General features: G+C 40.6%; 2 protein-coding genes across 8 annotated transcripts in view; one reads left to right on the top strand and one right to left on the bottom strand.

The window, feature by feature from the left end:
* cacna2d4a (calcium channel, voltage-dependent, alpha 2/delta subunit 4a) overlaps window positions 1-27,295 on the top strand; it is an 85,267-nt gene that overhangs the window by 27,092 nt on the left and 30,880 nt on the right. The window lies entirely within an intron of this gene.
* Window positions 335-27,249, bottom strand: lrtm2a (leucine-rich repeats and transmembrane domains 2a). The gene is made up of 7 exons (XM_051392232.1): window positions 26,329-27,249; window positions 18,552-18,744; window positions 6,996-7,222; window positions 6,740-6,865; window positions 6,128-6,216; window positions 5,620-5,777; window positions 335-4,356 (listed from the first exon to the last, which is right to left on the bottom strand). The coding sequence occupies exons 2-7, from the start codon at window positions 18,628-18,630 to the stop codon at window positions 3,836-3,838; spliced, it is 1,200 nt and encodes a 399-aa protein (XP_051248192.1). The 5' UTR covers window positions 18,631-18,744; window positions 26,329-27,249; the 3' UTR covers window positions 335-3,835.

Here is a 27,295-nt window from a genome sequence, read left to right as displayed (position 1 = left end):
CTCACAACATCATATTTTCAGGCTTTCTGTTCACCCAGAAAAGTAATTTGTACTCTTAAAATATTTTTTTCCCACCATTTGACTTGAAACCATATATTACTTTTAAAAAAACAAGTTTCTGACAATTATTTGACTTTCCAGTGTGTGTAAGTCTAACAGATAATGTTAGGCTAGTGTTATTACACAATATTGCATGTGTAAAATATCCAGGATCTAATCTGTAAAGGTGTTATCTTTTACCTACAATTTCCTACCTCAGTTAATATCTATTTTATTTTGTGCTATTGATCATTTTGAAAGTAAAGATAGTCAAATCTTGTCAGTGGTCTGGATGTAAATTTGACATAAGTGTGATATGTTTTTATTTAAATCAATGCATATTGACCAGGAAATGCTTCATCATCATCATATCATCATTGTCATTATAACAATCATCATAATAACACAACACACCATAGATTTCTGGGCATTGTAGTCTTTGAGGCCCTCAGTCATCATGGCTGCTGCAGTTTTACGTAACAAACTAGAATTTATTATTCTTTACACACACAGGCTATATGAACATGTTTCAGCTAGCTAAGATACTTAGCTACCAACACAAGACCTGCAGACCAGGGGATGAGAGGACAGTGTTTCTACATTCATAGACAGAGTTTAACCATTGCTTTTTTTTTCAATTACTGCCCCAGAGTCCCTGTGAAATTCATGGTTATGTTTGAATGTCTCATTTAAATCCCTTCAAAATATCACTTTACTTTGCTACGTTTTTGAACATGTCATCTCCAAATTATTTTGACCAGCTCAACTTCTCTATTTCTTTACATCGGTGAGGTGACCATTGTTAACTTAATTTGCAAATCAGACTTGATCATTACTGAACTGAAGGATCAAATAATAACTTTTTTTGCGTCCTCAATTCCCACCAGCTCAGTCGTCTACCAATAATATTTATATTTGGCTATTCTGATGCATGAAGTACTGTAATGCTCATTATGTTACACAAAATGTAAAGGTGGTGGGTATAAGAGTGTGTCTTCAACACTGATTTTCCTAATCTCATGGCTCTTGACATACAAGGATTTAGCCTTGACAATATTATTATATAACCAGGATAATAACCTTTCGCTAAAGCTTTTCCCACTTGGTTAAGTTGTCTTATCTTTGTGACAGCTCACCTATACTAGTTAATCATGTTTGTAAAAATAGTAACCAACTGAAAATCTCACTCTTGTAGATGTGAATGTTCTGTCTGATATCTTGACAACTACAACATGGGGAGCATTTTTCTCTATAACTGCTAATGCAGCTATTTCAAATAAGTTGCACTAAATAAAATATAAAATCCTATTTAAACAATAAGTTTACCTGTCGCCTATGTGATTCTATGGTAAATAATGTCACCCTGATAAATTTCAGAGACGAGGCAGCAGTATGGGGCCCTTTTTATTCTCAATGGTCAAACTCTCTCTATGCCTCTTGCAGAAACGTTACCAACTCTTAAATACAAATAAATGAACACGATGAATAAACAAACATTACAGAGATATTAAAACTTAAAACAAAACATAGAAGTCATCAACACAACAAAAGACGTACATCATGAATTGATACAGAAAAACAATAAACAGTTACATCAAAAACATTTTGGGGATCGCTGGGCCAACACACCATATTAGAGACTAATATAATAATATTTATCTGCATTATACCCAGGTATAAGATAACACACTATTAATATAAGTTTATTTCCATTATTATTTCCAATTAGAAATTGAGAGGGAACAATTGTTCTACTGTAGGGGAGCAATATGCAATGAAAGCCCGATTTTTGAGATATGTAGACAGGACAGCACAATGTTAAAGCTTACATAAATATTTCAGGTCATAAATAGGGATGTTTATGAAAAGACTATGTAAAGCAAACAAACTAACCTGTTTTGTGAATGCACTGACAAAGCGTGTGAATCAAACAGACTCCTCTCGATTAAGTGATGTTTACTAAGTTTACAGCATAAGGGCTCTTTGGCAGTAACAAAATGTTGATGTTATGGTGACACACCTTCCATTGCATATTGCTGGCCTTTCAGAAACAACACAAGGACAACAGTATGGGAGAAGGGATTGATAAAAGGAAAGAAAGGAGGTGGTCTTAAAGGAAGAGTGAAAAACTTTCCATAAATAGCACTGGATGGAAAGATGGATGGAGAGATAAAGGGATGAGAAGGAGGAGGAGGAGGGGGGGGAATAGCAGCGTCTTTTTGTTTAATCCCTTGTTCATTGTAATCCCTCTGGGCAAATCGTCCATTTTAGAAAGAGAGGGAAGGGAGGAGGGAGAGGGAGGCCAGAGAGGATCTGATTAGGGAAATAAAGTGCAGGAGTCTGAAGTTTGTAGTCCTTAGATGAATTTCTGTAGTCCTTGCCAGGAGACAGGGTTCTCTGAGATAGTGCTTCCATGCCAAAGTAGCAAACATTCACCTCTGAGGGGTGAAATCGTCTGAAAATGAGCTCTGATCAAAGAAGATCTGCTTTCAAGCAAAGTCTGTGGTCCTTTAAATCTCAACACTTTTCTGAACCAGAAGCATAGTCCAAAAAATACCAGAAAATTAGTTTGATCGCTTTTTCACCATATACTGACCATAATCATTGAACAAGCATCAAGTAAGCAAGAACCTTATTCTGCGGAAAAGTGACAAATACAGCAAATTCAAATTCCAGTTAAAATGGTTTGTTCCCCATCGAACATATGGATAAGATTCATTGTAGAATCTCTTGCACAGCTCCAGTCTGTGACACCTGGAAGATGTTATAGGTCCAGAGAAAATCCAGAGAGAAACAGTTCCAGTTCAAATAGGGCAGAATATCTAACCGTTGTCTCTGAAATCATGTATTTGAATCCATGAATGATCATTTTGTCCATCCAAATGGTTTCCTGTTCCTTAGTACATCCCTAACAAGTCTCAGGAGACACAAGACCCAGGAGACGATGTTTGATTTCCTATCAACATATTATCTGTATGTATCCCCAGTAGATGATGACTATAGAAATGACATCTCTTTATGTTTATCCACAACGTTGCTGTCATTTCCCCCAAACTTTCCGTAACTGTCTGTTTCCATAACTGTCTGTTGAGACTTTAAGGTCCAAGGGAATGTCAGAGGAGCATTAGGCCGGACAAGGGTGAAGGGATCTCGATTGGGGTCCTGGTTTTTTGTAGAAACTATTGGCTTTTGAGAGGTTGAGGAGGAGAAAGATGCAAACAAAACAAGAGCTGGGCACTACCTAATACCACAAATTCTTCTCATTGTTGTGAATGTTGGTCCAGTCAACACCATATATACTGTATATCCCTGAAAATTCAATCCAGTTTTAGAAATACTGACTGATCGTACCTTGTAACAGCTTAAATGATATGTTTCATACTAGAGAGAGTACCAAATATTTTTTTTCTCTCTGCCAATATAATGGTAAATTCAGCAGCAGCCAAGAGCAGCAGTAGGTGGTTGGTAGGCGAGTTGGAGGGATGACTGGTAACAAATGCTGCAGTGAGTAAAGGCTCTAAATGGAGGAGAAAATCAGGGAACAGATAAGGTATGTGAGGGAGTGTGTTAGAGAGAGGGACAGAGAGGGAGAAGGTTAAAAATAGAAAGAGGGCCAAGAAAGGAAGACAAAAAGCGGGAGAAAGGTGTCAGTTTGAGAGTCAGAGGGAAAGGTACCATAACTTTCATTGTGCATAAAACGAGCTCTTCCATCTCTCTCCTCTTCGAGCCCTTATAATTTTTGCCCCTTCGAACCTTCACCCTTTGACAAGCCCCCCCCCCACGTCCCGTCACTGCCCTAGGCCACAGAGGAGATCTGTTTCTCCTCCCTATCCTCCCCGTCTCCCTCTCCATCGCCCATCAGTGGCTGCCTCTTCTTCAACTCTCTCTGGTACTTGGCCATCAGCGAGGCGTAGATGCAGCCGTAAGCCGCAGCTGCAACCATCATGATGCAAACAATGCCGCACACCACACCAGCAATCACCACGGTGCCGATGGCGCGGCGCACACTCACAGGCCGGTAACGGGCCCGAACGCAATCTGCCGGGGCCTCTCCGCCTCCTCCACCTCCTGTGTTTGAAGAGGAGTCATCCCCAGTGTTGCTGTTGTCAGAAATTGGTGTTGCCCCACTGGGGCTAAGTGCATTCCTGCTGCAGGGAGGACCGCCTCCTTGTCCAGAACGGGAACCCTCACCTCCTCCACCTCCGTTCTCATCTTCAAGTTGGAGGCAGTAGTTGAACATTTCCACTGGAACCCCACGGATGTCTCGCCCACGCAGATCCTTCGGCAGCGTGCACTCCACCGCGTCCACCTTACCACCTGACGGAGAGAGAAAGGTGCAGAGACAGGAGGGCAGGGAGAGGTCATTTATAAAATGCCTTATGCCTGCAAAGCACTACCAATTAACTGAGAGAGAGGCAAAGATGGAGAGGGGGGTGGTTGAACCAACATTAGGATGAGTCATACATCACTTAACACACACACAGAGTTTGCTGTGCCCTCTACACTAAGTTGGAGATAGCCTCAACTAAGCCCTTCTATAATTCATGAGATGACATGCCTAGCTTCAGCAGAGTTCTTGTGTATGTGTGGAAGAGGGAAATATCTGAGTCACTAATTCCCACAGGCGGCAGGAGGGTGGGGGCTCTACTGTGTTATCATCACATGCTGCATCCACACATAGTACTCGTCTCGTGGTCGTGCGTTGGAAAGTTATTGATCGCCGTCAGATACGTAAAGCAACAGAAACAATGAGATAAAGGAGGAGGATAGTAGAAAGACAGAATGAGGAAACTGGTATTTAGCCCCCAGATGGTTTTATCTCGGCGTGTGACAAAAGAATCCCCTCTGCAAACAGAGCTCGCTCTCCAAATATCTCCGAATATCCCAGCTGTGCGTGTGCTCAAAGTGGTTTGCAGGAGACAGAAATCAACACGGGCTGCTGTCACCAAGCATTTCACACTTGTTCAGTGCTTTGTCTTACTTTCTTTAGCACATATCGTGCATCATCTACCCTATTAACAAATACTGTCATGCTTTCATGTTCAACTACGAAGTGTCTCCTTGTAGATTTTCTCTGCTGCTCTGATGATTATTAAATTATCATGTCCGCCGTGTGTCAGTCTCCGTCTGAAGTGTAGTGAGCTGAGCTGGAGAGTAGAGCCCAGCAAAGCAGAAGAGAGCAGAATGAAGCAAATAGGAGAATGGAGCAGAAAAGAGAAGAGATGCTTCATTAGCGGGGCAGCTGAGGCCCGAGGCGCTGAGGTGAATGTGGATTTTACACATGAAGAGAGAGCGGAGAGCAGCTGTGGTTATCTGATGTATTAACAGCCTGCAGAGACACGTGGCTAACACAGTACACACAATGAGCGTGGTAATGTGCATTCACACACACATACAGTTGTGTTGCTAGAAGCACAGGAAGGAAGAAATAGAAACACACACATAGCTATCTGTAAGGGGGAGCTCACATTCTCTGGTTTCTGGCCATCGCTTCGTGACTCCTTTGCCCTCTTGTCCTATCCCCAAATTGAAATCAAACACACCCTTTCAAAGCTCATCTAACAGAAATCAAACATCTACCTCTGTACAGCAACCACTCCATCCAGTGTTTGAAATCGCGGAGGTTGCAGTCACATTCCCAGGGGTTGTGTCCCAGTTCCAGGTGTTGTAGGTTGGCAAGCGGCTCAAACGCTGCCCTTTCCAAACCCTGAAGCCTGTTACCCGCTAGAGACAGCCACCTATGAAATAATTAGAATAAAAGTAATTTATTCTCTTAACTCTAGTAAAAGAGAGGAATTTACCTTTGTAGCACTGATTTAAAATTGGCATCCTGTACTGTAAAATCAACTGAACATCAATTTAATAATGTGATACGTAATTTTGCATACATTTGCCATGTTGTGATAAACTGTATATTGATATTGGAGAAACATTCTTGTTAATATCAATATCATTACATTGATTTTAGTCTGACCTTTGACCTCCTCTCTGGAGGATGGTGATAATGTTGTGCAAATGTTGCTCTGGGAGTCTGCAAGAGCACATTTATTTAACCATGTCAGTGTACAGAGTGTTTGTTGATGTCTACCTGAGGCTCTGCAGCTCATCCAGTAGCCCCAGAGGAACAGACGACAGACCGTTCAGGGACAGATCCAGACTCTGAAGACCCCCCAAACCCTGTAGAAACATCAAAATAAGCTCTTTGTTTATCCATATTTGCTCAGACATTACAGTACTGTACAATTCACTTCTCCCAAAACCCATATTAGTATTACTGGCTTTTTTCACAATTGCCAAGAGGCACTGCTTGTATCTCTTGACGGGCTAATCTTGTTCAATTTAGGTTCCCAAGCGAAGTCATGACACAAGCTCATCCTGCAGACTGCTTTGGTTCAGATAAAAGTGGATGAAAGTGTTGAGCAAATGGTTTATTATTAATTTACCACCGGGACAGAAGCCCAGTCATGTATATCTGCTCAGGTTGGCTCCGCTCCTAAACAGAGTCTGTAGAGCCTCACCCAGGAGATGAAACAGTGTACCAGTAGTGGTATCAGCATTTTTTTGGGTTGACTGGTCTCACACAGTACATGACAGACAAACAAGAGTGTTGTGTATTTTGAGGGGAAATCTTTTATGAATTACAGTACTGCTATACTGTAGACTGTAGAGAGTATGGTGTTATATTATCTACAGTGCCTACCTGGAAGAGTTCTCTGTCCATTACTGTTAGTGAGTTGTTGTGCAGAGTCAGTTTTGTCAAGTTGGACATATCTCTGAATAATCCTGCTGGTAAATTATCCAGGTAGTTATTAGAGAGGTCCAGCTCCTAAAATACACACAAAAAAAAACATTTTTATTCCCATACATCTTAGCATTTTAGACACTTACATGATGCTGAACAACACATACAACATACTCAAAACTTTCACTACAACAGTAAACAATGGGCGGCAGACCTCCAGAGAGGAGAGGTTAGCGAAGGCAGAGGCTCCCAGCGAGGCAAGCTTGTTGTTGGCTAGCAGGAGGGAGCGGCTCCCCGGAGGCAGGATGTGAAGGGGAGGCAGGGACGAGAGACCCCGGCCTCCGCAGTCCACCAGGCCATCTGAGTAGCAAAGACAGGGAGGAGGGCAGGAGGAGGCTGCTGGCAGCAGCGCTGCCAGGACGCAGAGGACACAGAGGAAGACTTCAGGAGGAAAAAGAGGAGGAAAGAGAGAGAAGAAACGTGATTATTTAGTTTTTCCAACAGATTTTCTTTTCAGTGTGGAGACCAATCAGGAGGATGCAGGTGCAGAAGGACTACAGAGAAAGTGAGAGAAATAGGCAGATGCATGAAGAGGAATGAATTGAAAGATGGAGTGGTTTTAAGAGGAATTTATTTCCAGAAATGAATCAGAAGAATCAGTTTGTCATTTGCACTCTTAGACACAGAGCAGTATGCAAAATAGTCAACAAAAAGGCGCGGCGAGGGAGGAAACAGCAGCTCAGTCCTAATGAAATACCTTCCTATGCCAGAGGCAGTTTTTATATGCTATTTAAATGCTGGAATTACACAAGAAATTTCCATTTCCACCATTTTGTACCACAAAACAGGGGTTTTCATGGATGTTTGAACTTTGAGAAACCACACAGAGGTCTGAGTCTGCTTGTTCATGTGGTCAAAAGTTCATAATTTTGTTTGTGTTTCTTGCCCCTCTGACTAGTGTTTCCATGGCGGCAGTCTATTCTGATTCTGCAGAGTCACAAAACCAAAAAAAAACTAAACTTGTGTTCACTGTTTACTTGTGAGTATGCCTGGCTTTGTCTTTTCTTGTCTTTCTCTGGTGTGGTGTGTGTGTGTGTGTGTGTGTGTGTGTGTGTGTGTGTGTGTGTGTGTATCTCACAGCAGTCTGAGTGACACTCATGAGGGAAATCCCCTCTCTTTTATTTCATTTTCAACTCATTGTTTTCCTGCAGACTCCAGTCATTTCAGCATTTCTACTCATTATCTCTGTTTCTTACCTCTTTTATTCTGCTTTAAGTTTGGGTGACTGGTTTCCTCTATAAAATGTTTTTTCTTCCATCTTTCATTTTTCACGAATGTTCTGTCTTTATTTGCATCTATCAGTTCAGGCCTTTTCATTCATCCCTTTTCATATTTATTTATGTCTCTGCCTGCCTGTCTGTCTTGGCATCTGCCCATCTCTCTCCACTCTGTAATTCTCTCTCTCCCACTTGAGTCTCTTTATCTTTCTCATTCTCTTTCACTTGGAGTCCCTCAGCACTGCTCTGTATTCCCTCAGTGTCTTGTTACAGTGGCTGACTTTGTTTCCATCCAATGGCTTATCAGCACGACTTATGCTTTATCTCTCTGTGTATGTGTGTGTGTGTGTGTGTGTGTGTGTGTGTGTGTGTGTGTGTGTGTGTCTGTCTGTGTGTGTGTGGGCATATGCTTGTGCGTCTGTGCATGTGTGTGTGTTAAGCACCAACAAAGCGTGATATTAAGAAAACTACTCTGTCTAAATTCCAGACACAGACACAGCACTCTTTACTTTCCGACAAGACTCTTTGCTTCACCAGCAGATTTCATCACTTGCATCATCTGCATATTATTAGCATCTATTTCGCAGCTTGCCATTGCCTTTTGTCACACCATGTCTCACCCGCTCCCTGTTGTTGTATTTTCTCTCTCTTAGTCCATCTGTTTTTATCTAAATTTGCTTTCTCATTTTCTCTCTGCTTCCTCTCACTCAAGAATTAATTCCCTTTCACCACACATAACGGCCGTCTGCCTCCGAGTGTGATGAAACTCAGTGAAACAGCCCTTTATTGCCCAGCCCACACTGTGATAAGTTTAAAAAAAAAAAAAAAAACGTGATGAATATCGGAAGATATGAGTGACTGGGTAATGAAAGTCATATCATTCTTCTAAAGTAACTTGACTTTCCTCAGGGCCCTTTGTATCTCATGACTGATAAAATATGAAGCTTGAAATGGTCCAGTGAGAAAGAGAGTTGAGAGGATGCTTTATATTTTTCCATTAAAATCATGTTTTATTCCCTTTAAACTGGTCATAAATAGACTTCCAGTGAGAACAGAATGTCAAAAAATTGCAGTTTCCCCACTGGATAGACAGTGATAAATGATGAGTAATGCATTCAGAATGGTAACAGGGGCTGCATGATTTGAGAAAAAAAAAAAGTATTTAAAGAGTATATTCAGCATAATTACAAACATGACATTTATAGCTGTTTTTCAAATATTTTGATTTGTTATAGTAGGAAAAGCACTGTCAGACGATGGCTTTGTTCTATTCCAGTGTCACAGTAAGCCAAGACAGTGTGACAGCCAGCATGCACAATACCAGAACCCTGAAACTGAAGCAGCTCAATTAATAAATAGAAAATGATCCTAATCCTACTTGAAACTTTCCATGGGCATTAGAGATTGTATGACAGTACAATTGAAACCTCTAAAAACTACATTGTACAGTGAGAAAACACACTAACAACAGTGAGAAATAGCATCTCTTCTCAGACAGTTTTTACCTGCCAGACAGAACATGAGCTCCCTCAACCAGGACACTGCTTCATTTAGCATTCTGAAACAAAAAGGTTCAGAGAGTAAAGACTGTGGCCTTGTGTGATAGATCAGTGTGTGAAGTCTCTAATGCTCCTGTATCCGTTATCCTCTCTGCTCCATCCTACAGTATAATCCTAATCTCTAGGAAAATTAACTTCATAAATGGAAGAAAAGGAGTGATTTTGGAATATCCTGAAGCGGCCTGTGTAGTCTTGCTTTGTGGTGGAAATGCTTCAGAGGGCCAATCTTTCCCTGAAGCAGCTCAGTAGGAATCCAGAGGATTTTGCTGCACAGTGGCTGTGAATTTTCCATAACAGGTTTGAAAAGGTACAGTAGTGCTGGAGATTTGTGAGGACAATGTAGCTCAGAGGTAGAAGCACTGTTACACAACTGAGAGTGAAAGAGAGCAGAGGAAAGAGAAAGTGTGTATATTTTTCTGCTTCTCCCTCACATCATGTAAAATTTCAAATTATGGTCATCTTTGTGCACCATTCATCTCTCTCAGCCTGCGATATGGGCTTTATTTTAAAAAAAGTGTTCTATTTCTCCTGTCTTCCTTTCCTTTCTCGTCACCACAACCCCTATCCTCTCTCCTCTTTCTCTTACTGTACATTATAACTCCCCCTCCTCCCTCAGTGCCGAAGCCCATCTTCCAACATTTATGAGTGGTTTTTAGATGTTCTCGTGGAGGAGGTGGTTGTTGTTTTGGCTTATTTTAGCTGTTCCAAATCCTCTCTGCTGTAGCGCTCCATGCAGCCAAACCAGAAGGAAAAATATTCAGCCACAGGAAGATAGAGAGGTTCAGTCCAAATAAGTTTAAGTGGTTATGTGTAGTTTAATTCAGTCCAAACAGACTTCAGACTGAATCTTTTATGAGAATCCCCAAACACGTAAAAGTGCTGACATTTTTGGCAAATGTAGGCTGGCAATGCTCTCAGAGATGGGAAACAAACTAAGACAAGACATTAAAATGCAACAAGATGTTCCTGTTTGATTGAAGCAAGACTTCTGAGGCAACTCTTAGAGCAGTACTACCCATAAGTCTCCCAACACCCCCATCTAGTTGTCAGAAGTGAAGAATGTACAGTCCAAGCTGTTCAAGATTAGGCAATATTAATAATCAGTTGGAGTAAGATCACATTTTAGAAGTCTTGCTGTCTTTGTCTCATTTTCCAGCCTGGTTTGTTACTTTTAAATTGCACATTAATCAAGTTAATGATGAATAGAGCTATTACATAAACTTTCTGTTATTGCCCATTTGGAGGAACTTTCTAAGTGTGTAACCGCACAGCTTTCTTTCAGCTTGCATGGTAACACCCATGTGCAGTCTGTTATTTAGTTTATCCATCTGTACAAAGTTCCTGGATTATAGTATTATGCATACATACATCAATCCTCATAGACACATACATCTCTTTTTAACTACTGTAAATGTGTCATTCTTACTTTCTTAGTAGGCACAAAACCTAAACTAGATTAAACTAACTCTGGTGTCATATGATTCTTGTTGTCCTGCTGATGTTTGACAGCGTCTCCTAGGCAACACTGCTTGACAACTCTGGGGCCTCAGCTGTCTGTAAGTTTATATCTAGGGGCCCCTGGGTGACACTGGACCCAGCTATGATGTCATCACCACAGGCACTTCTGTTACTGAGCCCAGTTGCATGTTACCAGGGGCCAAGCTGTTTTCCATGCAATCAACAGACTCGCTGCTATCTTATTACTAGTAAGACCAGCTGTCCTCTTTGCAAGACTCGCCTGTATTTCTTAACTCTTTAATGTTTCCCTTGGTCCTCGGTGCAGGGTTCTGGTCCAATTATCTATCCTGCTGCTGCAACAGCAGAGAGTTTAGATTTGAGTCCTGTTACTCCAACACCAGATACATGAAATAATACAAAGTTACAGTATGCCTTCACTTGCATATAACAACCCTTGAATATCCTTGGTGGGAATTGTTACTGTAAAATAAAAAACATACAATTAATAGTAGTGCTCAAATGATTTCAGCTTTTCAAATGTATGGCTTTTCTGCTTCTCTCTGTTTTATATCATTGTAAAATGAGTGTCCTTGCTTTTTGAACGTACGGTTGGAACAAAACAAGAAAGAAAGAAAGACCTAACCTTGGTCTTTAGAAAATTGTAACAAGAATTTTTCTCTATTTTCTGACTTTCTGCAGACTTAACAATACAAAAAGCAAAACAAGAAATTATTTTCAGATTCACCAGTAATGAAAAAAATCTTTAGTTGCAGCCCCAATCAACAGTCAAGGTAGTTCATAAACTTAACTTAATAAACTTAAGGGTACCATCATTCAAAATGTTGTCAACTCAATAAAATAAGACCAATGTGTATCAACCTCCTGAAGATCAACTAAGACACATAATCGATATGTGTTAATGCTTTCAACTGTATCCTAAAAATTATAATTTGTCATATATGATTTATTATCTCCCATCTATATTATCTCAACACACTGTGTAGCCTGTTCTTCTACAGCAGTAGTGTCTGTGTAATTTGTCAGAGGCTGTTACCGTACATGTCTGATCTCCACTGTAACCCGAGACCTCATTTAGTTAGCAGATGGAAAATAGCCAGCCAGAGTGTGTGTGTGTGTGCTCGACTTGAATGTTTGTGTGTGTTTGAATCTCTATGTACACTATTCAGTATACCATCTCACTATATGCATGACTTTTCTGCCTAAAGCTCGGTATTAGAGGTATAAATGAATACACAACACACATACACATATAATACCAAGGTCCCAGCAGTACCACCGCATTACTTCAACGTTGACAAGGTAATGCTGTGTTACCGTAGCAACCAAGTGCTGTAGATGACGTTCAAAAGAAGAGAGGAGGCATAGGGAGAGAAGTTTATGGTTCACATCAAATCCCATCATTTAACCCACATTATCTCTTTTCTCTCACGCACACAACCTTTCTGCTTGACTCTCACACACAACCTTGTATAATCGCTTACTCACACACAGGAAGTCATGGTCTCTCTCTCTCACAAACACACACACACACACACACACACACACACACCAAACACTGACACACACATACAGCAGTTGAGGATAAGCAGGAACAGGGTGTTAGGGTTTAGGCTGTACTCCTGCTGACAGTGTGATGAGGAGAGGAAAGGAGAGATTGTAGCACAAAATCTTGTTTTTGTACTTTATTTTTTAGCCCCCATGGGATTACCTCCAATATTTCTCTATTTCTGTCTTTACTTCTCCCCTCTCTGTTTACTCTTGTCCCTCTCTCATCCTCAATTTCTCGCCCACCTACTCTCTCTGTCTGTCTCCCTTGTCCATTTTCCCTGTGATGTGATTCTGCATCGGTAAGACAGAATCATTATTCTGTCTTGGAGGGTGAGTGGGTAATATGTAGGTTGATCTGCCTCTCTAATTCATGCTATCTGTTTCAATTTGTAGTGACACACACACACACACACGCACACACAGAAGCCTGGCCCGTGGTGAAAGCAGGATATGCAATGACATGATGTTTTTTGTGATAGTGGCTATTAATTAGCGACAGTGACGGGTAAGACAAAGAGAGGGTGAGATAAAGGGATAGGAACAAAGGGAAAAGAAGTAATGGAAAACAAACCATAAGTAAAGCACAATTAGAGGCCAGTTCCAACAATTCCACTATAAAAGCTGCATATTTCACTGTAACACACCATCTCTTTGACGGATGTATTTTTGCTTTCTACTGACCACTCAACTGACCAAGGCTGAATACATTCAGAATTTGGAGAGAAAATGAAGGATGCTTGGCTTTTGATGTCACATCCGCATCACTGTGACTAGAATAGAATAGATTCTGCCTTGGATGTGTGACAGGTCGTAATGTATGCCCACTCATTGCTCAGAAGGGACGGATAGACAGATGGTATTGATCCAGAGCGCTTGCACATACACGCACACACAATATATGTGAGACAGTTTCATTTGGTTATTTTGTTGTTTTATGTGGTGTAATATTAGATAGATAGATAGATAGATAGATAGATAGATAGATAGATAGATAGATAGATAGATAGATAGATAGATAGATAGATAGAGGTGAAGCAATAGCTCTAATCCTAATATTAGACTCGGTTGTACAGTGCTTCAGATCTCTTATCTTTCTAATTGGATGCCCTTTTCAGAGACTTGTGGAGTGTTCACTAAGACAAATCGAGCACATCTCAAATGGCTATATTATCCAGGACCATTATCAGCCATTTTCTATGATAACTTGGTGAGTAAAGTGCAGTTTTTTTCTCAGGAATGGCCCTTGTTATGATCATCATAGCTTATCAGCCTCATGCTGGATCCATACTGGGACTTAATTTTAGTGTAATACTGTATCAGTATCATTCGGCAAGTGCTGAACTGGAGTGGTGCTGTTTGTGGTGCAGAGGATTATCCAGATTTATCCCTGCCAATGTCCTTTGAAAGTGGGCCAATACCATGTTTTTGTGTGTTTCATCTGGCACATTCCTGTTGTACCTGCACCAAGCTAAACTGTGGTTGAAATAAAAAGGAAAATAAACCTGGTGTACTTGCAGGCATGTGCATTAAGGTCTTTGCATGCTATGTGCACAGCTAGAGCTAGTTCAAGGTCAGCACAGCAGTAGAGATCTGATAATTCCTACATGACGCTGGTGGCCAAGCTGGCGTAAAGTCACCACAACAAACTATACTTTAATTCCTACATCACAAACCTTATAAGCCACTGCCACTATGGAGGTCAGGGGTCAAAGCCACAGTGCCCTGACAGAAGATAATATTTCTGTGTTCCTAGAAAGATCAATTGTATTATTGCTATTGTAAGAAAAAAATTAGAGAGTAAAATTCAACTTCAACTTGTTCAAATTGTCTCTCAACAGAGAAACATTGTTGTTTATATGTACACCTGTGATCCCTACCTCTCAAAATAACTTATCAATAACATTAAAATAGCTACTGGTTACATACTTAGAATTTGCCAGATGCTTTAAATAGTTTGCCAACAAGCTGTCATAACAGTATGTATTTAATTCCAAGTCTCATATAACACTATGTGACAGGATCAGGTTCCACTCCAAACCTAATGCTGCACACACTGTACACACACACTGTGTCACACTGCTGTGGCTTCATGCCAAACACGCCATCCCAGCAGGTTTGAAAAATGCCACCAGCCACTAACCACCCAGTGATGGATTTGGTTTGTTTATACGTTCTCACAGCTGACCAGTGCATTTAAAGAGTTAAAATCAAACTAGCTTGTTAAACAGGGAATTCGTTCATTAAATTTAACAACCCGATAGCAGCTGCAGGTGGACAAAAAGCTAGCTTTGACTGTGTTAAAGCCAGTTTATCTCTACTGTGGCTCTAGTCCAAACCTTATGCCACTCCCTTAGTCAGTGCACTGTATTACAGCTGTTCTCTAAGCATAATGCTACAACCTAAGTCACTGTATTATGGCTCCATTCCAAGCCAAACGTTTTAACCTCAGTGAGTGTATTAGGTCTCCATTCAAAGCCAAATCCTCCCCCCCTTTCACCCTCTCTCTCTGTCACTTTCTCTGTCACTCGTTTGATTAGAAGCTATGTGGCCAGTTAATCTGCCGGCTTTATGTGAGACTGCAACAAGGTGCACAGACACATACATGCACAGTACGATCAGATAAGGCTACAGTGTGTGTTTATGTGTGTGTGAATAGGAATGAATTTGTCCCTGCTTGTGTGCGAATGCCTGTGTGTGTGTGTGTGTGTGTGTGTGTGTGTGTGTGTGTGTGTGTGTGTGTGTGTGTGTGTTGTGTCAGATGAGACAGTCTGCTGGGATCGCGGAGGCCTGGAGGCACCATATGGTCTCTGTGTCGCTCATAGACCTCTCTGTTCTCCTCTCTCGCCTCTCCTCCTTAATTTCTTTTTTTCCTCACTGTCTCTCTCTCTCTCTCTCTCTCTCTCTCTCTCTCTCTCTCTCTCTCACTACGCCTCTTTCATCTCACATCTCTCTTCCTCCTCCTCTCCACCCCCCTACTGTTTCTATCTTTTTTTCACGCTTCCTCTGTCTCACTCTGTCTGTCACTCAAATTTTAGATTCTCCTCCTCTAGTTTGCACTCTTTTTAAGCCCTTATTGTCTTTTTCTTTGGTGTTCTCTGTCACTTTTAAGGTCTTTTAACCATGCCACCTTTTTTTCTTTTCGGTGTCTGATTTTCTGGAGCCACTTTATAATAATTCACCCTTTGCAAAGGCTTTGTAAGTTTTAACTAATGGTTTAATGGTTAATGCATGCATTACTAATGACTGGTCTTATAGATTGGTTATAAGCCATTCATAAGAACAGCTATTGTTAGGTTAAGGCTAAGGTTGTGAAAAAAATCCTCTGGTTGGTGTTTATCCTCCAGCAGGACACCTATTTAATTAATCAGGAAGACCATCTTTTGGACCTCTTACCTTGCTGTGAATTTGGACCAAAACCAATTTATTTAACAACTTATTAACTGCAGATATGATAGCTTATACAAAATAGTAAAAGCCACAAGTACTGGATTGCCAATATTATTGCTGCATTATTTCTAAAATAAACACCATCCAGAGGAGATTTTCACAACTTGGCAAGCCAAAAGTTGTTAGTATTTGTGGTTTAGCATTTGTAAACCATTGATAAATCTTCTTTCATACATGGTAATTTATAGTCCTAATATTTTAAGTATCTTTATTCCATCTCCCTCCCTTTGTTTTTGGAATTTGTATGGATGAAGGAAAAACTTAAAATGATAATCTTGACAACATGTAATTTTTTCCTGATTATAAAATCATCTATCAATTATAAAACCATTAAAACTAATATATGCCTTTTAGGAAATTGAAATCATTTTGCCCAAAAACTCAGTCACAGCGGCTTGAAATTGGCTTTGAGCCCTCGAAAACACTGATAAAGCATCCTCCACAACCTTTCAGAGATGTCATATCACTTTTCTGTCTAATGTAGGTTACAAGTTTTCATCATAGTTGTATAGCCATTAGTTGAAAATATGGCCAACAAACTCCAGCTGACACTGACGAATATTAACATTTCTTGAAAGACTCTCTATTTTTCTTGTTGACCTGTTTTCACTCAAAAAGCTTTTAGCCCTGCTGATGAAAGCACACCTTTGATTTTTTGCAACACAATATATTGAATGGAAACACATCTTTTGTGTCCTTTCTGTCTGTCAAGTTCCATTTCTAAATGAACTTCATTAGAAGGAAACACATCTTTGATGATTTGAACTTTGTCATTCTCAGTACTGTAGGAGTCTGATATATTCATTATCTCTGATTTGATGGGATGTCTACCCCTTTCTACTCGTATTATATGCATCTTCCAGTGACTCAGTCTGTTCGTGTGTGAGTGTATTTATGACTGTGTGTAAGGATCTATAGGAGTAATAGCAGAGATCAGAGAGCTTCCAACACAGAAAAACAGTGAAAAGGCAAAGAAGAGATGCAGAAAAAACACCTTTTATAAAAATGCTTGGCAATATTGATAATGCATATTTTGTTTCAACAATGAATACTGAATTGAACTGAGAGGCAGACACTTGGCAATATCGTGTTACATTCATGCCAAGAACGTAATTGCATGGAAGAGACACTGAGATTGCAGGAGAACATTTTTGATGACTGATGGAGAATATTTTTGATTCATATTCCTAAAAGACTTTCACAATATTGTTAATGCAATATTTACGATGATAGGACTTAATTAAGCACACTAATGGACGTGAACAGAGAGAGATAATGGACTTATATTGAACTGAATATAATGCTGAGATGGATGGAAAGATTAAGAAAAGATAGAGGACAGGTGAAGAGAAAAAGGAAGAGGTATGAGGTGGTGGGATGGAGATGGAGGGAGGCTGAGTGGCCCAGAGGGAGGTATAGCTATCGACTTAGAGGTGCTGTGTGGGTGTATGGAGGTTCTGACAGATAGTGTTGCCCTGTTATTTAGTGTCCCCGGTGTTACACAGCAGTTTGTGGGGGCGATTTTGCTAGACACCTCTGGAGCAACAATACTTCTCCAACAGGAAGACAAAGATCCCCGTTTTTATGGTCTCTCTTTTTGTTTTTTGTTTTTTTTGTTTTTATGAGACATTTTTTTTCCTGCACAAATTGCAGCATTGTGTCATTGTAGATGTATAACAAAAGAGCGAAAGAATGCAGAGAGGAGCTTTCATGTTTGCCTATTAGCTGAAGAAGTGTCTGGAATCTCTCGGAGAGCTGGATCCATCCACTCCACTGTCTAATCCACAACACACACACACACGCACACATGCACATAGCTGCCGTATCTGTTGCTATGCCACCCGACTTCTGATGGATTTTTGTTTTGACTGAGTGTGCCCGTGGTATAAAAGGGGGAAAGAGAGAAATATTATGGGGTAAGAGAGAGAGTGGAAATGTGGGGAAGAAGGAAGAAGAGATAAAAGGGGAAGAAAGGGGAAGTCAGACATGTGAGAAGAGAAGAATGTGTTGGGGGAAAGCAGAAAAAGAAGGGACACGGGAAAAGGAAAGCAAAGGGGAGATAGAAAAGGAAAGAAAGGTAAATCGAGAGGAAGAGAAAAGGAAGGCAGACAAATAACCTGCAGCTCTCTCCCCCATCATTTCCTCCCCACGCTTTTGTTTCTACAGACTGCTGGCTGTATTAATACATACAGTAATGTGGCATTTCACTGGAGGACTTGGCACGTGGCCACTGCATGCTCAATGCCCTCATCCTTTGTGTGTGTGTGTGTGTGTGTGTGTGTGTGTGTGTGTGTGTGTGTCTGGGCATGCTAACATTAGCAGCTGTCAAAACAGACAGTGTTCGTCCTTTCATGTGTAGTTAGGAGTACAATAGATGGGAGTAAGATAGAGCAGAGCTGAGTAGAAAGAGAGCACTTTATGTCTTATCTTTTCGATTTGCTTTTCATTTTGTTGACTCACCAGGTCTGGCCAGGTGGTGGGTGGTAGAGCTGGGTGGGGGCAGGCCAGTCCCCCCAGGGGGGCAGGTGGGGGGTAGCATGACACAATGCTCTGCAGCCTTCCTCTGTCGGAGGGGCGGGGCTATGGGGGCGTCAAGCCGCCATGCCTGCAGCCTCCACTAGGGCGGTGACTGCAAAAAACTACACCAAAACACCTGAAAGAGAGAAAAAAGACAAGTGAGACACACAGATAGATACATCAAACATTAAAAGCATGCATGAAAAAGATATATTTTCTCTTATTTGCAACTTCAGACATTTGCAAATCCTAATGCTGAGGCAGTATCACATCAATCTGATATAGCACAGGGCTACACAAACAAGTATGCACTGATACACATGCATACACACCCCTGTATACACCAGCAGCAATGGAGGCTAAAGCAGCAGGACGCTGTGTGTGTGCACGCTCATGTTTGTGAGATGTCCTTGCATATATTAAAGGGTATTTCTGTGTCTGTGTGTATGCATGTGTTTGCACCTTTGCTCCCTTGTGTGCATACACGTCTGTATGTGCGCATCACAGACTGCCCCCTGGTATTTCATAGGCATACATAATAGATGTGTGTGTCTTTGGCAGTTTACACAATCAGTTTCCTTTTCCCACAGACAGACCCCCTACTGTTACTGTCTGGCACAGAGACTGACACGGAGAGAGAGACAAAGCAGGAATGACACAGGGTGAGAGAGAGGAGGAAGAGAAAGTGAGCAATGGAGAAAAATGGTAGAGAGAGAAGGATAAATGCATAAACTAGCAAATACAGAGACATGTGGAGGGAACAAAAACAGAACACAGAGTGAAAGGTATTAATGGGAAGAATAATGACGAGACATTGTGTCTGTTTGTGTGGGTGATGCTGCCAAGCTACCCTTGAGCAAGGCATCAAGTTGCGAGAGGTGCTGCTGATTCTCTTTGAACTCTTTGTTGAATAAATAAAGGTAACACAGCTACAGTTAAGCTAAACTGAATCCGCTGAATCGGCTGCCCGCTGAGTAAACAGTGACAAATATGTCACCTCAAGAGTACATCAAGTACCTAAAATTCAGAGGTTTTTGGGGATGATGGTGTCTCACTGATTCTATAAATGATATCAGCTCGGATATCTCTGCAGGTTATTCATATGGTCCAACTCAGAAAATCAACAAACAAGTCCAATAAAATAAATCAGCTATACAAGACTATTCATATCAGGCCATTGGACAAGTTTTATAAGATTGAAAACTTTGGTGCAAATGAAATCTTTAGTTATTAGTTATAATGTTGTTTTTTCTCCTGTTTTGATGTTATTGATGTTGTTATTTTGTTCTCTGTACTAATATGGGGGTCATAAAGGCTGTTAGTTTTTTGTATCAGTGGGATTGATGGACTTACGGTGACATGTAGACATAGGACTTTACTTCTCTTTGAATAAAAAAGTTGAAAAAGAATGACCCACTCCAATTACAGCAGTGTAATGAAACATATCCCACATGCTTAGAAGATGAGTCTCCTTGTCACTGTTGAGTCATTACAGTGAAAATAGGTTTTTACAAGTGGGAAATTACCATGGGAGAAAGCTCTTTGGGACCTCAATACCACATGACTGATGCACGCTGTTGACTCGCACCCCCTGGGCCAATCAGTGTAATTTTGAAAAAGCTGGAGTGCTGCTGTGAGATGCGTCTTTTCCCAAAGTATCATCAAAACCCAATCAGCAGTGTGTGAAATATGGCACTAATCAGATTAGGCTGTTGTTCAATGGTTAGCTGTTTGTGGGGAAAACTTAGAAACGTAAGCGTGCTTTTTTCGTACATGGCTTATTTTGCCGTAAAGTTGAATGTGGGTGAATGCGCATTTGTGCGTGTGTTAGCGCTCATTTGTGGATGCAGTGATTATGTAAATGTGCACCTGTAGCATAAATGAGTTGTAGGAGGATAAAGTGGCTGCATGGAAAAGGGAGGAAAGAGGAAAACATGATAGATGGATCTAGATGAAGATAGACAGACAACTCTTTGTGCATATAGTCAAACAGACAAACACGCTGTAACTGCAGTCACTTCCAAAAGTAACACTCATCAATCTGCTCAGAGTGTCAGCAAGTGGTTATATATGAGTTAGTGGAAACTGGGCGAGAGGACAGGGGAAGGGAGAGGGGACAGAGGAGAGGGGAAGGAGAAGGCAGTGGGGGGAGAGGTGAAATAAGAGACAGTTGTGATGACAAGGAAAGGAGGTGTATAAAAGAGACAGTGACAAAAGGATAAAATGAAAATATAGGCAAAGCAGTAAATGCCAGAAAGGGAGGTAGGAATAAATGCAACAGAGAGGACATTAAAATTCTCCTCCACAACCTCCTGAGTGTTTTGGCGTGTGGGGTTGTGTATGTGCGCCCCAGTGGTGCTATTTGTGTTATCATTATTGCTATTAGTACCTGCCAGACACTGAAATATAAAACACTTCAATCTAACTGCTCTTGCCCCTCTTTCTTTATATTCCCTCTGCATACTGTGCCTCCCCACTTCCTCTTCTCCTCTCCAACATCTCCTCCTCTATCTTCCAATCTTTTCTTTCTTCATGACCTTCATCCCTCAATATTCATTATTCCTTCCTCTCCTTACCATCTCTCTCATTCTGTCTCTCCCCCTCTGTCTCTTTTCGCTCCTTGACAAAGGAACACGGGCATGTACCAAGGATATTCGGCAGATGGATTTGCTGCATGTGATTAAAGTCACATTAGCTGGGCTCTACTGGGAAATTTGAGTTGTTCTTTTTAAATGAGCACATGAGCTTCATTTGAAAAATTCAGAAGCACACATATGAGAAATGCAAGGAGCTCGAGGAATTTGGGGAGATTCCTCTCACGGCTTCAAATGCATTGTTTATTGTAAGTTATTGTTTATTAATGATTTATTTGACATTTTTGCGGAGTTTTTGTCTTTCAATACTGTTTATCATATTTACTCATGCACTGTAGAACACGGTCTGATTAATGTTTTTTTCCTTTGTCGTAGTTTTAAATTGAACATTTCTGCTGCAATTTTGTTAAATCAATCTGTAATTCCTGTTTCAGCTTTGGGATTGTAAGTGTTGCCTTGGTTTGCATGTTGGCCATTTGTCAAATGATTCATGGCTTTGTGTGTGTTTATTTTGATTTATTTTGGGGAGGAAAACAGTTTGACTGGGAAGCAGTTTGTTCGTTTACGAGCAAAAAGTAAAATCACTCAGTCGTTATATATATAGTATAATAGCTTTATAGTCAAATAATGATTTTGTTGTTTTTTGTTGAGCTGTCATTCACATCTCATTGTTGATTGCTTGCTTTTCATTGTTTTCTATACCATTTTTGTATTGGGCAATGGGAGGAAATGAAAAAGACAAAGACACTCATTAATTAATGTCACCAAATCTTAGAGAAGACTTCTATTTTTAGGCCTGACAGCCACCAAAAAAACTGTTAGTATAAAGGTGGAAACCTCCTCAGATCTCCCAGTGGATCCTCTCATTAGCAGACATCATCTCTCTTGAACTTTCCATAGCTCAAATCAATGATGTGAAGGGAAATACAATTAATACCCTGTCTAGGGTGCTAGAGAAAGTTACTGTCAGTGTTTCATACCATTATCAAGAGATGGTCTACATTGTTTCTTTTGTGGCGGCTCTGGTCCTTGGTATTTATGACTGATGTTTATTTTATTTCTTACCATTTAAGTGTACGTGTGCATGTACTCAGAATATAGTGTATATATATATATATATATATATATATATACTAAGACTAGTGGGACAAATAAGGCCTTTGTCGGGCAGTTGACGAATACTTTTATGCTCGTATATTTATGTTGAAATGACTCATGATTAGTAGCCTCTTATCTAAAGGCTGATAATTTTCTTTCTCTAACCAGTATTGAAAAATAAAAACTTGATTGCAAAAAAAAGGAAGGCAATAACATTGAACCAATCAAAAATGTACAACAAAAGAATATAATTTATCAGTACACATGGTGAAATGTGCCCTAATGTAACCATGTGCATAATCGTGATGGAGTTGTCATGTAAGTGATGTATTGGAGGTGTAGCAGAAGGTCACCTCTGCAACCACATGTTACTGTTCTGCCCATCAGTTCCCATCATGTTAAATGGGTGGTGTGGTGGCAAGCCTGTCTGTCAGGCTATTCTCAGAAAGCTTTTTTTACCAATTTGACCTGCACACAGGGGCAGCCAAAATCCACACATGCAACCATGCACACATTCACCCACACGTGTAAATACTTGGGCGCCAAAGTGGCCTGCATGTTGGGGAATCAAGTAACACCTCCTCCCCTCTTCTGCTCCTCTTCTCTCTCCTCTCTTCTTTCCATCCTATTTTTTTCCTTCTGTTTATTCCGCTGTTTCCTGTCCACGCTTAAGCCGGATTTATTCTCCACGGGATGTTGCAGGGTCTTCATGCAGAGCCCGACGTGCGTTTCCTCCGAAATCTAACTACATACCCTGGGGGCTCAGATAACAAGTAGAGACCACCAACTGTGGTTGGTCAACTTGGCCTGCTTGTGTTTTCCCTGCTTGCCTGTTTATGATGCCAGTAGAGATTGCTGATAAAGAAGAAGCGAGATGAATGTCAGTAATGTTATTACTTTTATTCATGCTGGCTAATGTATATTTTGTATTGTATTCTTTATTGTGCTGTATAATGTAAACAAACATGACTACTGTAGGTATATGTTGATTATTAGGGTTGGGGTAAAAAATATCTATATATATTGTATCGCAATAATTAATCTTGTTATATTGTATTGATTCCCGAAAACACTATCAGTTTTTGTGGTTAAACCCCCAACTGCTAGATAGCAGTGTTGTAAACGTAAACTGATGATGCATGATGTCGGATGTTACAGGGACTGTAAGAGACCATTTTCTTAAAATTAGGTTAAAAGAAAACAATCGTGAAGTTAGTATTTTTATCATTCTTGTGACATGTCTACTTTAGTTTGACTTTGACTTGACTCGTTTTTAATCAGTATGGCTGGAATTCTGTCCAATTTACCACCAAATTGAAATTCACCTGCACATAAAAGAAACGTTTATCCATGTGTAAAGGGGCAGGTGAGCGTGTGTGTGTGTGTGCATGTGTGTGTGTGTGTGTGTGTGTGTGTGCGTGTGTGTGTGTGTGTGTGTGCGTGCGCACGATGGTATGAGCATTTAAATTTTAGTGTGTGGCCCGAGAATGAGTGACATCACAGCTGTAAACACACAGCCCAATTATTCACCTTCAGCTCTACCCTTTACTCCTTCTTTACACACACACATTAGCATTTGGCAGTTGGCCGGTGTTTCATTCAAGCCTTGTTTAAGGGATCTATCCATGTCAGATTATTTGTCAAAACAAACCACATTATACAATAGAGAGGGAAAAGATATAAAAAAAAAGTCCTAATAACTGAAAGGGTTGACTGCATACTGCGGTTGCGGTTGTATATTCGTGTGTTTGCATGTGTGTAACAAAGGCAGTGAGAGGCAGCCAAGCTCCCTTAAATCAATTTTTAATGGCTTTCTTACATAGGAGAGGGAAGAGATTGGGGCAACACAACATACTTAAACATACACACAAACACACACACACACAACCACCTAAGCACATGCCGAGAGCTTGACAAATAGAGCCACATATGTGTTGACAGGCACATGGTGCAAAAATATGTACAGTTATATAATTACACATGCATGTAGGTATGCAGATACTCTGTACGTGAACACACACAGACATTGTAAGAGTGCATGTGTCCAAAAACACACATGCCACATATGTCACAATGCAAGGCACATACTGGTATGAGAGCTGAAAGAAAATATTAGGATTTAGGATCAGACTCAATAAGCTCTGGATAAACAAGATTAAAAACATGCTCAAGGTTCTTCCATCAGTGGGAAATGGCAAGTTTTGTATAAAATGTTATCATGCATGTTTTTTTTTAAATTACTATTGTTGATGTACAGAGCTTTATAGTCTGCCACACTTTTTTGAACACCAACCCCAAATATCACCATATTGTTCACGTCTGTTGGAAATGATTTGATGAGCAGTTTTGCATCAGTAGTCAGACTGGTCTCAAAGGTTAGCCATGTTTTTAATAGACATGTCAAACTACAACACTAGTCATGTAAGCTAGTTGGTTGTAATTATTGTTTTCTCCAGGTTTATGTTACAGTGCACCTGCATTACTTAGAGGACATTTAGACAATTCCCATTAATTGGTAGCTAATGTAGAGAGGCACAAGAGCCTTGAGGACATTAGGGTGGAGTGCTTCACACCCACTGCATTATCGTATAATCACAGTGCAGCTCTTGCAAGTCTAATATCACACCTTTTTAAAACAAGGTTAGAGTCTACATAGTGTTTTACAGCAGGTAAAAACAGCAGCACTAGACAGTGGGCATTAGACTGAGGATCAACAGGACACCAAGTAATAGAACCTAGGAAGGGTTTAAGATTGATTAAAATTACATAAAATACTGTGAAGGTCAGAGAAAGATGCAAGTAAGACAAGAAGAATAAGTAAGACAAGAAGGCAGCCAAATAGACAAAATATCACTGGTCTGTATATTCACACAAACGAGTCTGTCTATTAAGTTAATTGTATTGTAATGAAAGTGGAGATGTAACAGAAGACATCCAGTATATTATCATTAGGTTAGCAAAGATCCAGCCCCCAGAGATACTGTAGCACTGTGATCAGTCAGTCAGACCTGCAGATCACATGAGCCCTTGGGGCATTACAAAATCAATGGATGTAAAACAGTTCCTGGGCTTCTTGAGACTCACAATTTTTTAACTTTTATTGTACATAATATATGGCTGTTTATAGGATATTATTTGTATGGTCAGTCAAAAATAAAATAAAAACATAAAAGCACATACTTGGGTATGTATGCAAACTTTTTTTGGACAGTTTTGCTGGGTGAGCAGCCTTCGCTGGAATACATGGGCTACCGTAGCTAAATACATCATACTATTTTACTACATCAGTGTGTGTGTGTGTGTGTGTGGGTGGGGGGGGGGTACATCTGGTATGTTTGCATTAGCCATGCTAACTTTAGCTAGGTTAGATCTAAACAAGCAGACAGAGTTACCAAAAGACTTCAAATCAATTGGCTTGTGGAAGACAAAAAGCACTCTTCCCTAATATCTTGTTATTTACTGTTAAGTCCTGCAGGGTATGTTGTTCTTTTCAAACATTAAAGCCATACGTATCTTTACAGGATATTGTTTCTTTTAAGGTCTTTTACACTTCAGTAGTTTACTGCTGCCCGTCTTTGTCTACGTGCGCCTTTCGTGCTTAGCTTTAAAATATAAATAACTAAAATAAAATCAAGGAATACTGTCAAAAGGAACCTTACTTGAATCATACGCCCGTAAACTGATGCTCTCACTTTCTCTCACTGGCCACCTCTGCATATTTGCCCCAAAACCACAGCCCAAAAATTCCAGTGAACGTGGATGTTGTGTGTGTTTTGTGTATCCAGGAAACAGGTTAAGGGCTGACATTTTCAGCATCCACCTCGTCACAGTATGCATATTTGGCCCCATCAAAAATACCAATTTGTCTGTGGGGAAAAAAGCCAAGTCTGTCTCCGTCTGCAGTCTTTGTCATACTTTGTGTGACATACTACATCTTTAATTTAAGTCGTAAAATGAGGAGCAGTTAGGTTAAAATGAAGTGTATGTGTGAGTGGGGAGAGGAGAACTAACACAACAAACAGACTTACCTTTTGACCAAATATCTCAGACAGTACCAGCCTTATAGCTTTCTGCCATCAGCCATTCCCCCCCAAAATATTCCCCCCAGAAAAAAAAAAAATAAAGACAAAAATTTAAAATCTCTCACAGGTCAAAACATTGAAGAAAAATAGCCACCTCTTCAGTTAAAGAAATCCATACATTCAAGATCCTGGTCAAATGATTAATATGAGAATAATCCTCCTTTCTGTATAGAGACAATCCCCCCCAGCTTCCCCTTCAACCCACCAATGAATTGTGAAAAAAGGAGGGATTGTGTAGAAAAAAATGAGGGATTGTAGAAAAAAAATGAGGTGAAGAGAGGCTTAGAGACACAAGAGGAGGGAAGAGAGGATAAGGTCCGTAGAGGGGAGAGGGATGGAGATAGTTAATCCTTTCCTTCGGATCTATTCCCTATATGAATGATACGTCCAGCGCCGTCCTGCTCGCTGGCTTGTGCGCTGCCGTGTGTCTGAGAGGAGTGAGTGTGTGTGAAAAGGAGAGAGACGGAGTGTGTGTGTGTGTGAGAGAGAGAGAGAGAGAGACAACAGCGTTAGGTTGCTGGCGTCATGCGCTAGCCCTTCTGTGTGTCGCTATGTTTGTGATTCCTGCACTCAGCACGCGTCTGAGTGTGTGTGTGTGTGTGTGTGTGTGTGTGTGTGTGTTGTGTATTTATCCACACATGTACACTTGAGGGCTGTCTTTCCGGTCTGTGTGTGTGTGTGTTTGTGCCCCCACCTCCCCTTCTTCTTTTCCGTATGTGTGTGCAGTCGTGCATGTGGCAGGAGAATATGTGTGTGTGTTTGTGTGTGTATGTGTGTGTCCTGTCAAATATAGTAACATAGTGTATGCTGCCTCTGTCTGTCTGCAGCTCTCCCACTGTGACAGAGAGAGGATGAGGGAGGTGGAATACAGAGAGCGATAATACGAAGAGTGAAAGCCGAGAGAGATAGAGAG

The sequence above is a fragment of the Dicentrarchus labrax genome, unplaced genomic scaffold (assembly GCF_905237075.1).
Source record: "Dicentrarchus labrax unplaced genomic scaffold, dlabrax2021, whole genome shotgun sequence".
Classification (NCBI taxonomy): Eukaryota; Metazoa; Chordata; class Actinopteri; family Moronidae; genus Dicentrarchus; species Dicentrarchus labrax.
This window is presented reverse-complemented; position numbering and strand designations above follow the sequence as displayed.